The 16,230-nt window shown below is 42.7% G+C and overlaps 1 protein-coding gene across 1 annotated transcript in view; it reads right to left on the reverse strand.

Annotated features, from left to right (window-relative positions):
* CCN4 (cellular communication network factor 4) overlaps nt 1-15,700 on the reverse strand; it is a 77,124-nt gene extending 61,424 nt beyond the window's left edge. Inside the window, exon 1 of the mRNA XM_075581835.1 lies at nt 15,461-15,700. Coding sequence (XP_075437950.1) covers nt 15,461-15,508 — 48 coding nt within the window. The 5' untranslated portion in view covers nt 15,509-15,700. The remainder of the gene's footprint in view (nt 1-15,460) is intronic.
* Between the last annotated feature and the right edge of the window lie 530 nt (nt 15,701-16,230).

Raw genomic sequence — 16,230 nt, forward strand, 5'->3', positions numbered from 1 at the left:
GCCGCTAGGTTTCTTATAGGATTTCAGCCCCTTTCACAGAATACCTCAACCAATCAGAGCGTGGGAATTCTGCCACCAGCCTATCAGCGATTTGTGGTAGAATAATTTGAATTATATTATACTGCGTACAAGTACTAGGGACATTAGCAGCAACGAGGAATATGTAGTAAAATTGTGGAAAACTAGAACAAAACAAAGATGAGTGTCTTTTCTTAAAAACTAATTGTTGTGGTGTCAGCTGTAACCTTCAAAATACCTGCGATTGTTTTAGACGAGTTGTTAATCTATTGAACACTGAAATGATAGAGGAAATGTCTCACAGGGCCACACTAAAGAATTGCAGGTCTTCATTCAACATTACTTCTGCATATTTGTACAAGTAAAGAATCACTGGGTATTATTTAACAAGGACAATATGACAGTACATTTTATTGTGTCACAAAACAGCATTGACATAAAAATGAATGTTCTCCCAACTCTATTTTTCAAGCATAACAAATCCAAACAACATGACAACTGAAAACTGCTTAGGAATACAAAAATACATTAGCACCACACAAAACGTATCCACAGTACAGGCATACCCCGGCTTAAGGACACTCACTTTAAGTACACTCGCGAGTAAGGAAATATCACCCAATAGGCAAACGGCAGCTCAAGCATGCGCGTGTCCGCACGTCCTGAACAGCAATACCGGCTCCTTACCTGTACCGAAGCTGTGCGCAAACGGGGAGACTGTTACAAATGCATTATTTACATCAGTTATGCACGTATATGACGTTTGCAGTACAGTACATACATCGATAAGTGAAAAAAAGGTAGTGCTTCACTTTAAGAACATTTTCGCTTTACATACATGCTTCGGTCCCATAGCTTACGTTAATGCGGGGTATGCCTGTACTGTAAACTCCTGGATTTGCCAAGACCTCAAATTAAGCCATTCTTAGAAGTCTTGTAAAGCTAGGTCTAGACAATTGAATAAAGGGATGTGATGTGATGATGTGATTACATAAGTGAAATAGTGTCATCTACTGTTTGTTTGTTTTTTTATAAGCAGCACAGTATGCAGAATTATAGAATTATTATCGGATTGTAGGTGTTCTTATGGTGTGTATTTGCACAGTTATAGAGTTAAATGCTCTTGACTAATAATAGAAGGTCATTACAAACATCCAATTGGTAGTCAGGCCAAGACAAGAACTTCAACTATATGTACATTGCTTGTATCTCTTAGCTAATATTGGTATATTTATTACCTCTGGTGTAAACCTAGGAGTCAGATTATGGAGGCAAATACAGTAAAGCAAATAACAAATGGTAACCCCAATAGAAGGGAAAACAATTGAGATGAAAATATTATCTAACTCAGGCTATATCTAAAGGATTGAAATCCATCCCATGTAAACCAAGTCAATTGTGTGTTCCACAGAAAAAAGAACCAAAGTTCCAATGCCAGTGCTCGTGTTCACAGACGTATCCAAACGTCTTCACTCATATATAACATGTATCAATCATATTGTTATAACATTGTAAAAATGTCTTTCTGGATAAGCATGAAGAAGTTACATGTATAAAAGTCAATGATACTCGCAAACCGGAGGTGAACCTCAATAATTGCACCAAGAGGGGATGTCTGAAAGATGCCACAAAAATGGCAGATCCAGGCCCCCTATAAAGATAACACCTCCTGTGGTTAGACTTAAACAATGTCTCTTTAAAATGAAAGTCGATATAAATCATATGATCACATCCAATTACTCCCGACCGTGCTGTTTGGAGTCCGGAGATAGCATGCTCCTAGCTTGCAGTCAGATCCCGGGAGCGAAAGCCTGTGCGGGAGGATAAAGCAGGGCGACACTTTTCCTTCCCCCCTGGGATCCACTTCCGGAAATTGCGTGTTCTAATTCTTTGGTTATTCTCAAAACTTGGTCCATCTGGACTTTCCTAAAGATATCTTGCAGCTACAGATGACGATCACTGGTCTAAGACTATGGAATACATTATGAGCAGACAAGAGGGCCCATTCAGTAAAGTCCCAAAAAATGATTTCCCCTTTTTAACATTTTTTGCAACTGTAACTAAAAATTCAAAAGTATAAGATTTCACCTATATCAACAGAAATATCACGTTCAAAATATGCTAATCTACATTCAACTATAAGCGGAGGAAAAAATACGGTGATGCGATTTCAATATTTGTCCTTTAGTCTAATAGTCAGATATAGCCATCTTACCTACCAAAGACCACTGGAATATACTGTGCTGCAATATATTCTTGCTAGCTTGTGCAGGGAAAGTACAACATATCTATTTATATTAAACTCTTACTAGCAACGGAGGGCATGAAAGCATTATTAGTGTATGCCTTCAAAATCGTTATTACTAGTAAGCTATTGCTTACTACTCCTAACATCTTATACCTGAGACAACCCAATACAGGCATACCCCGTTTAAGTACACTCACTTTAAGTACACTCGCGGGTAAGTACATCTCGCTCAATTGGCAAACGACAGCTCACGCATGCGCCAGTCAGCACGACCTGAACAGCAATACCGGCTCCCTACCTGTACTAAAGGTGTGCGCAAGCGGGGAGACTATAGAGCCTGTTACACAAGCGTTATTTACATCAGTTATGCACGAATATGACGTTTGCAGTACAGTACATGCATCGATAAGTGGGGAAAAGGCAGTGCTTCACTTTAAGTACATTTTCGCTTTACATACATGCTCCGGTCCCATTGCGTACATTAATGTGGGGTATGCCTGTATTGTTTATTTTTTATTTATTTTTTACTTTGAATCCTAATTCTAGAGTTTTTGTATTATAGGCTATGTAACATAGTAGGTGAAAGCTCTAGGGGAAACATCCTTGTATAAAATGGATAAAAAGTAACACTCAGTGTGTTTATATACGTATCATGACCAGAATCCTTGTTTGTAGTGTAACCTCAATATGACTCTAGTATTAGATGCCATATTTCCTAAACAGTACTAAGACATAAGAGACTTTACGACACTGTAAAACACCTTGGCCTATAATTCCCAAATGATGCTATTCCGTAAAAAAACACTTAATAACGTGCTCCAGCGTCTGACTCCATGAGTTCCATTCTCTAAATAATGTGTCTTACAGCACGACAAGGTTTAACACCACTTATGGCCCTCTATTTATAATATCAAATCCAAGTAATTAACCAGATTAGGATTACTACAAATGAAATGTATAAAACCAAAAAACTAAGGGGGGAACTCCGTTATATACTAGACTGAAATTTTTGCTCTGCGCCCCAGGAAATCTGTTGGCGGCCCTGAAGCTCACTCTCCTTACCAATTCACTCAAAATGACTCCACCTGGGGTTGTAAATTGTAGGTTTGTCGTTTGAATTCTAATTTAGAATATTTGCTTTATATTTGAAACACTAGCAATCCATTTGGGTCTAAAATTCTGAAACTATTTAATTTACAATGTAGCTAACGACCATTTTCCATATGATCGCAAATCTTCTTTGTCTTATCCTTTAATACGGGCTAGTGGGTTAATCAACAGACAAAATGGGAAAGGAGAGTGTCAATATCATCAGTATTGGAAGTCAGAGATGGCATCAGAGAGACAATCTACATGTTTTATGTTTTATGATTTATGTATAATCAACATTGAAGGATGTTCCTTCAAACATGTGTAGCCAGGACTGGTTTCTGGCTACCAGTCTGCCCTCACTGACAGTAAGGCCAGGTAAGAGCATGTCTTCCAGTAGTAATCATGGGTTTCCCCCACTCCTAGCAGTACCCTTGAGTGATAGGGGGAGGAGGTGGAACTAGGCCTGAGTATATCCAATCCTGGATCGGACCTGGTTCCCTCATCCTGGCTGTACTTAAGGGAGATTGCTGCCCAAATTTAGTAGTGTCTCTCCCACTTGAGAGAGGCAGGTCACACAGCTGAGAGCCTAAGCATTGGGCCTTCTCTGTTCCTCTTCCCCTTGGGGGAGGGTGAGTTTGGACCTTTCCTCTGCCACTGCTAGAGGGGTAGAGAAGAGCAATGACAGCTGTGGGGGCCCTTGACCTGTAGTGGTTGTCCAGGGACCATCCTACAGCTGGGTAGCCGACTCAGAGACTGTAATTGGGCAGGCCACTGTCGTGTTGTAAGTGCTGACACAATAAAACTGTTCCTGTTCATATACCTCCTGTCTGGTGGCTGATCATACTGGGGAAGGAGAGGGAGTATTTATACCGTAGGAGATCGACTCCATACTTCTGGAGCCTGCTGCAGATGGAGGCACTGTACTGCTAGAGAACCACATGGGGTATGTACCCCAGAAACCCCACAACCACTGGCGGAAGACTCATCCCTCCGGCTAACCAGCAGGTAGCATGCACCACACACGCTGTAATGGCAGAATCTCCCATCGGGTGGGGGGAAACACCATTACACATGATTGTAAATGTACTACTAATACATGACACTAAGCATTTATATAAGTATACAAAACTGAAAAGTTCAATAAAATGTGTTTTTTTAAAAAAAAAAAAGGAAATGTACAAAACAAAGAACTTCTCACTGAAGGCCATACTATTTACAAGGTCTAGGGTGCTCAACTCCAGTCCTCAAGCCCTCCACCTCCCCGCAACAGGTCAGGTTTTCAGGATATCCCAGCTTCAGCACAGGTGGCTCAATCAGTCCCTGCTTCAACTGAGCCTCTGATTGAGCCACCTGTGCTGAAGCTGGAAAGCTGGAAAATCCTGAAAACCTGACCTGTTGGGTGGGGGGGGGGGGAGGGCGGCGTGAGGGTTGGAGTTGAGCACCCCTGTACTAGGTGGTTATTCTGGAGGCCAGGGTCATGTGTAGTATGATTAGCCCAGATAGGTTAAACTCAGCCCCCTTCCCAAATCACTCCAAGTCCTCTAATATTTCCTTCACTTTATTGGAAAAGCAGCAGTAAATACAGGCACTTGTGGATGGTGTGTTGTAGTGATTTGTAGTTAGAAGCAGGTGAAAAGGATAAGGCCCTGTCACTAGAGCAATTACAGGAGGGGTACTCACTCAGCCAGTGTTGGAGGTGGAAAAGGAAGTCCCAGTGTATGCTGGGTAGCACGATAGCCTGGGAACAGACCATCTGTAAGCACTGCAGAGGGGGAGAGGGCAGACTAACCCATTCTGACAGAAAGGCTGAGGTTGCTGTAGCAACTCACTCGATGAGTGTGGGGAGAGCTATCTTCACTCTGTTATCCACTGAACGTATCACGTAACCGCTTGCTCTTCTCCCTGTTGACTCAGTTGACCCTGCACAGGTTCTGAGGGTATAGGGTGAGGCATTGTCTTGTAAGTTGAATAAGTTGAAGAACTCCGTCTTCGCCAATGATCTGTTGCTTTGGTCGTCGAGGATTGCATACATCCGAATAGCCTTCTCAGGTTGTCCTTGGGGGTGCACTGCGACAAGGTATATTTTGGAGCAGGACATTTTGTCACTTTCTTTTTCCGCAAACCTCAGTGCGCTGAGACGTGACGGATGTTGGATCTCCTTCCTCCTCGCCATGCTCTGCTACGGGAGGATGGGTTGTTGAGTTGGTGGAGTGTCAGCGACTCTGGATGTAAAGATGTTACGTGCTTGTCACTTTTGCACACTGTACATTTGATTTCTTCTTTACAGTCTCTGGCTAGGTGAGTCGTGGAACCGCAGCACCTGAAGCAAACTCTGAATTCTCCAAGTAACCTCTTGCGTTCCTCTAGGGACTTCAACCTGAACCCAAAGTACTTGTTAAGTGGGTGTGGCTTCTTGTGTATGGGACATTCCCTATTTGGGTCACTTGGTTCCTCGTCTCCGGTGACCGACTGATCGGGAGTAGTTTGGGTCGTGGGAGGCACGTCCGTCCTGTGGACCGAGATGGGTGTTTGAGTGTTACCGTATCTCGGCACTGGTCTCTCATTCCTCGGGCTGCTTGCACTGTGTGTGGTTTGCGCACCCAAGATGAAACTGGGATCGTTCCTTGTCCTTGCCGCTTCGCGGATGAAGCTCAAGAAGAATGAGAATGTGGGGAAGGCGACTTGCTTCTCCCTTTTGTACTTGGAGCCTTGTGAAATCCATCTTTCTTGGAGGTTGTAGGGTAGCTTCTCCAAGATGGGTCTCACTCCATGAGCTGAGTCCAAGACGTTGAGACCTGTTAAGGAATGGTCTTTCCTTGCAAACTCCAGCTCTTGCAGCAGGTCCCAGAGCTCTCGTAACTTTGAGTAGTCTCTAGTTGTGATCTTGGGAAAGCTGTCGACTCTTTTGAAGAGCGAATCCTCGACTGCTTCGGGGCTACCGTAGCACTCTTCTAGCCTTTCTCAAGACCTACTTGGGGGTGGTTCGCGTTTGCCGTCCGAAGCCTCCTCGTGTGCTCCCTGGATTCGTTTCCCAGCCATTTGGATAGCAGGTTGAGCTCTTCCCTTGCTGAGAAACCCAGGATGTTGAATGCGTCCTTGAATGTGAACTTCCACGTCCGGTAGTTCTCAGGACGGTTGTTAAAGTTGGTGAGTCCTGTTTGCACCAGGTCATGCCGGATCATGTACTTGGCTATGTCTGTCAGGCCTGAGGCATCGGCGTTTTGGTCCCGTGCGGAGGTAGTTGCTGGGAGGGTCTGTGCGGTCGCCTCTTCTTTGGCGTGGACGCGTGCTGACTGCTGGTCGGTGTGATGGGCTGTGTTCTCCCGTGTGGGTGTACCTGGATTGCGAGCCTGTTGTGGTGCATCTGTGTGCGCGCTGGCGTGTGGATCACTGTTGCGGCTGTGGTTATCCCAGGCAGCATGTACCACTGAAGGAACAGCGTCTTCTCCTCGTGGACCTAGCAAGTCTTCGGTGTCTGTGGAGTCACTCCCTCCGTGTTGAGATGGTGCGCTGGTGTTTACACTGAAGAGGCTCCTTATGTAGTCTTCAGTGCGTTGGGCTGGATCCTCTAAGGCTATCCGCCTGTACAGTTGCTCCCCACCGTCCTGTCTCGCGGCTGCTTCTAGGACTTCAGCTTGGGCTATAGCGGCGGCGGCGTCGTCCTTCTCTTGATTAAGTGCCTCTAGTTCTGCATCAAACTCGGCTTTCCTACGCGTAGTGGCCGCGGCAGTAGCGGCGGCGGCAACAGCGGCGGCGGCAACAGCGGCGGCTGCGGCGGCAGCAGTGGCGGCAGCATTAGCGGCGGCTGTGGCGGCAGCAATGGCGGTAGAGGCGGTGGCATTAGCGGCGGCTGTCTGCTCCTCCTCTTCTATGCACGCTCTTCCTGCTCTTACGGCTGCCTCTCTCCGACTATATTCGGCCCTGGCACGTGCGGCCTCTGCGGCGGCTCGCGCCTTGGTAGCGTTTGTGCTTGCGCTGGACGCCTTAGATTGCGCTGATCTTGCTGACCTTGACGAGTGTCTGGATGTGCTAGAGCGATGTGACGCGGTCTCCAGGAGGAGCTCTTTTCTCTCGCTTTGAGCGTCCGTGATGGCGTTCTGCACGATGCCATCACGTTCTAGGTCGATCGCCTTTTGCAGGTCGCGTTCTCGCAGGCTATCTTCCGCGTTAGTTCTTGTTAGATAGGTGAAATATGCCTGTGACAGTGCATGGTAGCGCGAGTGATCTATCTTCAATTGAGTTATTGCCTGCTCGAGCTGTTGTACATAGTTACCAGCGCCGGCGACATTGCATATCCCAAGTGTGGTTGTTTCCCTGGCCAACTCTAATTTAGCGCGGTGCGCTTCAATGTCAGTTTCATATTTTTCGAGGGCCTTTTGTGTCAGTGTGACTGTCCGTTTAGGCCTTGCGTCTGCCTGCACCTGTTGCAGTTGCGCAGCGGTCTCTGTGTCTGAGTGGTCACTCTCCTGCGTGATATCTGGTGAGGCTCTGAGTTCTGCCATGCTGTAGGTGTGTGTAGGCCTTTAGCCAGTGCGTGTGGCGTGCGGTCTTTTACCTGTGTCAGCGATGGGCGACTGTCTCAGATGATGCCGAGCGGTGTCCTGCAGCGTTCAGCATAGGGATAGCTGTACTCACAGGTGTCCGGTCGCTCTGAACCGTGTCCTAGCGGGTGTCCGGTGGCGTGGCCCTTGGTGGCGTCAGCCAGGAGACATGCGCAGGGATAGGTGAGATGGTAGCTCTTCACTATGGAGCTGTGCAGAGAGTGGGCTCAAAGACAGAAAAGAGCAATCAAAGTTCTGTGTATATTGCAGTCTGACTGCAGTGCTGCTGCCTTGAGTGAGGTTGCAGGCTAGTGCAGTGTAAGCTGCTTGCTGTTTGAAAGGCTGCTGCAGGCTGTGTGCAGTGTAAGCTGCTTGCTGTCTGAAAGGCTGCTGCAGGCTGTGTGCAGAGACTGTACTGTGTTAGCATAAAGTCTTAGAGTAGCAGCTCCTGTATGTATATTTCCAAGACACACGGTCTTCCTTTTCACTATTCTGGAGGCCAGGGTCATGTGTTATGTGTCATATGATTAGCCCAGGTAGGTTCAACTCAGCCCCCTTTCCAAGTCACTCCAAGTCCTCTAATATTTCCTTCACTTTATTGGAAAAGCAGCAGTAAATACAGGCACTTGTGGATGGTGTATTGTAGTGATTTGTAGTTAGAAGCAGGTGAAAAGGATAAGGCCCTGTCACTAGAGCAATTACAGGAGGGGTACTCACTCGGCCAGTGTTGGAGGTGGAAAAAGAAGTCCCAGTGTATGCTGGGTAGCAATATAGCCTGGGAACAGACCATCTGTAAGCAAGGCAGAGGGGGAGAGGGCAGACTAACCCATTCTGAAAGAAAGGCTGAGGTTGCTGTAGCAACTCACAGGCATAATTCAGAGACAGGGATTGCAACACTGTGTCTTTCACACGGGCACTGTGTGTGTGCACAGAGCAAAACACATGCAGATGGAAATGAGAAACTGACAGGCAGAAACTGCAAAGGAATGGGGGGGGAAGGGTCAAACAGAAATGTGGTTCTTGTTCCATGACAGTGGTACTAAGCCATAAGACATAATATGGCACCATCACTTGTTTTATGGCACCGTAAGGTGTCTTATAGGCTTAGCACCACTAAGTTAATATGGCGCTTGTCTCAAAATATATAGTACTAAAGTATGGCATTGTGCATGGCATTGTTTACCTGTTTTGCAAGTTTAAAACCAAATTGATTTCCAGTGTGTCGAATGTAACCCACCTCCTAAAGGGGGTGTTAGTGTTGGTTAGGCTCGCCCTGATTTGCTATGGGGATCCAGATGCCACACAGGGGTATTCAAGGAGCCGAAATGGTTCTGGAAGCTTAGGTTCCAGGAGGACATGAGGAGAGGAGCCTCGGGGAGAGTAGACACCCATGTTCTTAATGTAATAGTATAGACCAGGCCCTCCTACTTTGTTATGTTCTAGACAGGGACAGTAACCTTGTCAGTTAGGATCCCTAGAGAAGAGTAAGAGAGTCCAATATAAGTGCTAAGTATGAAACTGCATGTTCCAGAGGTGCATCAGTAACGAGGATTCCCGAATGCCAGCGGAACGTCTCTAACCGTGGATCTGCATACACATTCCTCTCTGTCTGAAGTGGAAATATCCATAATAGCTAAAGGTATTGGGTTACATATACAGAACCCGCTATGATCCCCAAAGGGCCTAGTATTACCGAAATAATGAGGAAAGAGGTTCAACAACTATAGGAGGGGGTCCTGGTCTTATTACAGTAATGTAACAAGATATGTACCTTCATTCAAGTGTTAAGCAAGGGCACTGATCAAAGAAAAATTTTCATGTATGTCTGATGTAAAATACAGTGTAACGTGTCAATATATGGATGAACGGTCCCTGTATTTGGGGAAACAAATAAATGACAGTTGTGCTATAAAAGTTCCTGGCACAAATTATTTTACAACCTTGCTACAGTACCTCATCGCACAGCCGCCTGAATTCCTGCACCCTGAGTCAAGGTAAACCATGTGGAGTAGCCATGTAAACATCACACCAATGTAATCTCCCTAGGAAGCCGGGCAGGGAGAGTTACACAAACATAAAGCAAATATCCTACATTACTTTTAGTAGCATTATTGCATGGGAAAATAATAGTTGACATCGAATAGTAAAAGCCCACCGTTTTTGGTGTCTTCCCAACAGAAAAGTGCTTGAGTGGATGGATGATTTCTGCTTCTAGCTTTTTGCAATTATCTCACAAATATCTTATTTTTCCATCATCATCATCATCATCATCTGAACGCAATCTTCTGAGTTGCTCATAAATTCATAACTATTCAAAAATATATACATCTGAGCTTCTTTTGGCATATTTCCAAAGTTCTCGAAACCACAGTATATCAGTCCTGGAAAGATATATTTATCCCTTCCCACATGCACATTATATTGATATTTTCTCCCTTTTGTCCTCTGAAGTACTTTTCAAGAATTCAACTGTAAGAAGCTTATTTCTACATAACATAGCTGAGAATCCTTCTATGTTCCACTAAACTGTTGGAAAATGAGTAAGTACTTCAATTGGTCAATAGCAGGTGATACTTTTTTTTTTTACACCAGTATTACCCAGAACTCTGTCTTTTTAAAATCACAACCTGTTGCTTAGCATTTGCCTTTCTCTATACTAGTCCATGGATTCCTTCCCCCATTCTCCTGATCTTATCAGCTCTGCCTGTTTGCTTTTCTACATGGGAAAAACAATCTGTAGATCAGCACTGTTTGACAGAAGAAGAAGAGAGAAGAGAGCATTTCTCCAGAAAGCTGATTTTTTTAAAATATATTCTGTTAGTCCAAATTAAAACTATAAGCTGCTGTTGAGGTACTCATTGGTTTTTGCCCAATTGTAATCGGACAAACTAAAAAACCTGTACAACCAGCAAAATCACAAATGCACTTAACCTTTCATTTTTTTTGCTGACTACCCTTCTATAATATGTTCTCCTTGCGTCTGAGCTCCTTCCTCTTCAATAAGCACTGACACTACAGTAGAATACTCTTTACTTAATTATTATTATTTTTTACCGGTTTCCTATGAATTACTGTATTTCCTTAAACGTTCAAGGCTTTTTAAGTTTGGTTCAAATAATTACACTCCTCTAAACCTTTTTACATGTCACTGCAAATCTATTCACTCAGCTTTTATCTGTGATCATGTTACACCTTAAAGCATTCTTCAGTGTAGCACCTTACCTGTCTTCCAACTGCTTTATCCTATTTTTCATAATTGAACTAAAACATACTGCCCTAAGAAAGCCATTCAGCAATAATTCAATCAATTATAGCCAAACCTCGCATACTGTAACTTTCTGCCAAAAAAATGACTCTTCTTCTTAACATCTAATACACTTATAAGTCTACTGTACAGTAGCTAGTTGCCTTTCTGTACTTACACTGTTATACCATATGTAATTATTGTTCAAGTTTCCCATTCACAATATTGCTTAGATAAGATCTCTTGTGTTGGGACTACCTGTTCACTTTGGTTCCATTAATGATTGTAGCATATACCCTACTTCTGACATTGTGCACTGTGTAACAGAGGTAAGATTAGTGTATATCAGTAATAGCTTTACAGTACACCATACAGTACTTCCATGCTTTGTTTTTGGAAGCAAGCCAAATAAGATCTGTTACTATGAAGGTGTGTACACTTTAAGTCAAAACTGGTGCAAAAACTATTTTAGCACATTTGTTCAAATATTTTTTTTTCTTTTTAGGTGCTGTTATTTTTTGTCAAGTAATGTAAATACATAGTCACTTTTACTATTTGGAATCATCCTGTAAGAGTTCAATCTTTACCAACAGGAGAGTATGTAATGCTACAATGCTTATATTCCAATGCTCTTACTCCCAAGCATACAGTATGTAGGAGTCTACAAATCAATATTTGTAGCAAAGCTGAGACAATACTTAAGTGAAACTCTTTTGAAATTTATTCAAAATTTTGCTACACATTGTATATGAACACTTGAACTTTCTGTACATTTCTTATTCAGATTAAAACAACGTTTTGATTTTAAACAAAAAGGTCCACTCATGTAACATGATTAAGGACATAACAAATATACTGCAAATTACATTATAGGATAAGTATCTGTCATTTAAATGTAGCATAGGTTGAACTTGATCGACACAGGTCTTTTTTCCACCTCATCTACTATGTAACTATGTAACACACAAGATTATTAACATTACATTCCAGCACAACCATTAGGCATAACTACTCTATGCAAACAAAACTGGGCAAACATTAACCATACTGTAAATGTTGGTTAGTAGGGATTTTTAAAACATTCATCCAAGTGGTATTTGCATTTCCCATTAGTTGGATGTGGGTCAGCGGTCCGAGCTACATTTTAAACATAGAGTTTAATTTCATGGCTAATAAGACAAATCGCCAATAACGATTATCTGCAAAAACCTTGAAGAATTCTGCTTATTATGTTTCATGCATAATAATAAAATATATTAATAATATGTTCTTGTATAGCACTGCTAGTTTTATGTGGCGCTTTACAGAGACATTTTGCAGGCACAGATCCCTGCCCCATGGAGCTTACAATCTATGTTTTTGGTGCCTAAGGCACAGGGAGATAAAGTGATTTGCCCAAGGTCACAAGGAGCCAACACCGGGAATTGAACTAGGTTCAAACTCAGTGCCAGTCAGTGTCTTTACTCACTGAGCCACTCCTTCTCCCATAATTCATTTTTCTTTGCTTTGTTTGGCTTCAGCTTGTCCAGCACAAGTTTGGGAAGGAATGTGGAAAGATACTTAAGAAATCAATCAATTAATTATAAGATTAGAAAAAAAATTCACAGCTGGTGTATTTAAACCATTGTAATGTGGGAAAGGATCACGATGTAATGCATTGTGCTCTAATGAATTGCACTCAGTTCAATATCGCTCATAGCAACTTATGTTCCTGGAAACTTTCCAAAGATATGTAAGACGAGTTGAACTTCTTTTATCTGATTTGGAGGTAATAATTTACTACTAAGAATAATACCTGAGGCAACTGGCATCGCTCTCCATGGCCTGAACTTACATGATATTAGATACAAAAACACAATTGTATAACTCTTCTGGTGTTCTCTGCACCCTATACAGTGAGGTGATATTGTCTCTGTGAATTCCATTCCCAAAGCTTGTACATGTGGCATGGAGAGATAAAAATCCTTTTCCCAAAGGCCCACATTCTTGGTTTCAGTCTTAGATCTGAGCTTCTCACCTCCACTTTATAATCAATCAATAAGTCTGTCTTGCATTCTACAACCTTTATAACAGTTCTTGCCATTGCAGTTGTACAGCACTGAGAACCTTATAGGCAGGTGTTTATTATAGTTACAATGTTTCTTACAAGGTGATATTTACCAAGCACTTCAGCTGACAGTCATGCAAAAGACACCTTTTTGTTCATCATGAAACCAATATCAGTTCCAAACCCCATAAACTGACACCTCCGCTTTATTACTTCGATGTAAAAAAAAAAAGAATTATACCAAAAAAAAAAACACAAATATTAATCTGCCATGATATTATGTGTTTTAAATAATGACACTTCTGTAAAGCAAGTACTCTCATAACATCTCCATATAAATATGTCCTAAACTACATGCTTCTGTGACCAGGAGTAATGCAGCTAAATGTATTGAAATGAAGAAAGAGTTATGCTGCATTTCAAATGACTCAAAGGCTCTGTATCATGCCACAAACGTTAGTGCTTATTTTGCTGCAAATTGGGATGCAATATCTATGCAACAGGCAGCGCCTTCTATGTATTAATCCTCTTTGCACCACTTTCTTATATGTCTGCGTTGGTCTGTGAATATATTCGGATTTATGAAGCGTGAGGAGAGTTACAGTATTTGCATGTTGGTGCAGGTAAATGTATGAAGAAATGTGTGGCTTGCGTTACTTTTGTTGAAAGGTTTTCTGCATTGGTTACCTCAGTCACCTTGAAGATGGCATTTAAGGTGTTTGGGAGCACAGTTACAGCACAAAAATGTACCACATTCTACAACAGTATAAATACTCTCAATACATACTGCGCATCACACAAAGAATACGGCAATTGTGTAGACGCAAATGCTGCATACATAGACCCAAAAGAAGTCTCTTCAATATCATTCAATCGCCATTGTTAACAGACATTTTCATTTTAGTGAATAAACCAACCAGCGCAGAGGTGGGCAATTCCAGTCCTCAAGGGCCAACAACAGGTCAGTTTTTCAGGATATACCTTCTTCAGCACAGGTGGCTCAATAAGTGTCTCAGTCTTCAACAGTGGCCCTTGAGGACTGGAGTGTCCCGCGCCTGGCCTAGTGTGTCAATTAAATGTCAGAACACCCAGCACCAGAGATTGATTCATAAGCCATGATGTGTGACAGTGATAGAAAGTATTAAGTGAAAAACAGTTAGGACCATGACATACTGTACTTCATACTTCCATGCTTTGGTTTTGAAGCAAGTCAAACAAGGTGTGTTACAATAAAGGTGTGTACATTTGAAGTCAGAACTGGGGCCAAAACTATTTTACCAAATGTATTCTGTTACTTTTTGTTTCTTTTTCGGATTTTGTGCCGGAATTGTGCCAAATGAGCACCAAGCAATGTAAACACATAACCATTTGTAATATTTGGAAGCAGCCTGTAAGGGTTTCATCTTTAGCCCACAAGAGACTACAGTATATACTGCTACCATGCTTACATTCCTGTGTTCTTACTCCCATGCACATATATAGGTGTCTACAAATCAATATCTGAAGCGAAGCTGAGACAATGCTTAAGAAAACACAAAAGTGCATCACATGTACCAAGGAAAATCCTCTAACTGAAATCCTTTTTTTCCCAGTATATGACTAGTTTGGCACCAAATTGATATGATAACGATCCATGTTCTCTTACTGGTGTCACTGGAGTTATTAGGGGCAATGTGGATGTTACATGCGTCCTCTAAAAACACAAGGGACTGCACCACTGGACAGCATTGCTGCAGTTAGTTTGCAATAAAGTGGATGCTGATTATTCTGTTTTCCAGCCACATAAGACAACTTGTTTTCCACTGTTCCTCGCCTCCCTCCCTGCTTGCTTTTCCTGTGCTCTGTGCCACGTGTGTTGACTCTGACCCAGAAACTCATCACTTACTGTATCATACACGAAGCTTGTAATAAGGGGTGCACTCTCATTCCTCTTGCCCATTTGTTTTGTGATGTCCAAGTACAATAAGGTTTTATACAGCACATCACACATAATGCTTCATTTCTTTCTGCCCCAGGGCATTGGTTTGGAGAGTCAGAAAATAATTTCCTTCCCACCTTTTCCTGGTCAGTCAGTCTAGTTCTGTTCACCAATGTCTCCACTTGACTCTATTTCCCCTGTGTGTTTCTGGATCAGGACTACACAACACATACTGCACTTAACCCCTTTACTGACAAAGCCCCCTGCTAATGCTATAATTATACACCAGTGGTGCAGTTCATGCTAAGACAGTGCAGAAGCTGAAAGCAATTCGTGTGCCTCTTCAACTCACCTGACAAATGCTGCTTGCTGCTAGAATCCAAGGTAGGAGCCACCTCATCACTGGAAGCCAGTGTCAAATACATTGATTGAACCCAGACTCAATTCTCTTAGGTGCAGAATCACTACTGTGAAGTCATACCAAGCAGTCCTTAGCTGAGAGGTACATAAAGGCACATATGTCCTTTTGTCTGTCTCTCTTTTGCTTTTTATTAAAGACAGAACTGACGTCAGGTTTAAGGACAAGCCCTGCATTTTCCCTCTTGAGACACTTTCCCTGCCTCCCCTTCCATTCTCTCCACCTCCTGCATTCACTTTGCTGTGCTCTCAGCCTGAAGTTCCTTAAAGGGATAGTAACAATACGCTGCTCATCACCAGCACACAATTGCAGCACTGCTTTCAAACACTTTCTCATGCATCCTCAAATTGCATGTGTGCCTGTGTGCAACCTGTATGTGTAATGCATTCCTGTTACAGGTGTTGTGCCACCAAACCACTAATGCCAGGATTCACTAGGTGCAGATACAGGGTATAGCACCCTGATGCGTTAACTTCCATTGACTTGAATGGCTGAATCTGGGTGCGATACCCCACATTGGCGCCTAGCGAATCACAATTTGGTTTTGCTGGCACTCGATTGGTTTTGGTTATAGATTGGTAAGGAAATAGAGAAAAAAATTAAAATAAGCAGGATTTAATTTTTTTTTTAATCCAACCACTTTTGTACCTAAGCTTGTGATTTTTCCTTTCGTCAATACAAAAGTTTGCCTAGTTTATTTAAAA

Source organism: Ascaphus truei, chromosome 2, assembly GCF_040206685.1.
Source record: "Ascaphus truei isolate aAscTru1 chromosome 2, aAscTru1.hap1, whole genome shotgun sequence".
In the NCBI taxonomy this organism is placed as follows: Eukaryota; Metazoa; Chordata; class Amphibia; order Anura; family Ascaphidae; genus Ascaphus; species Ascaphus truei.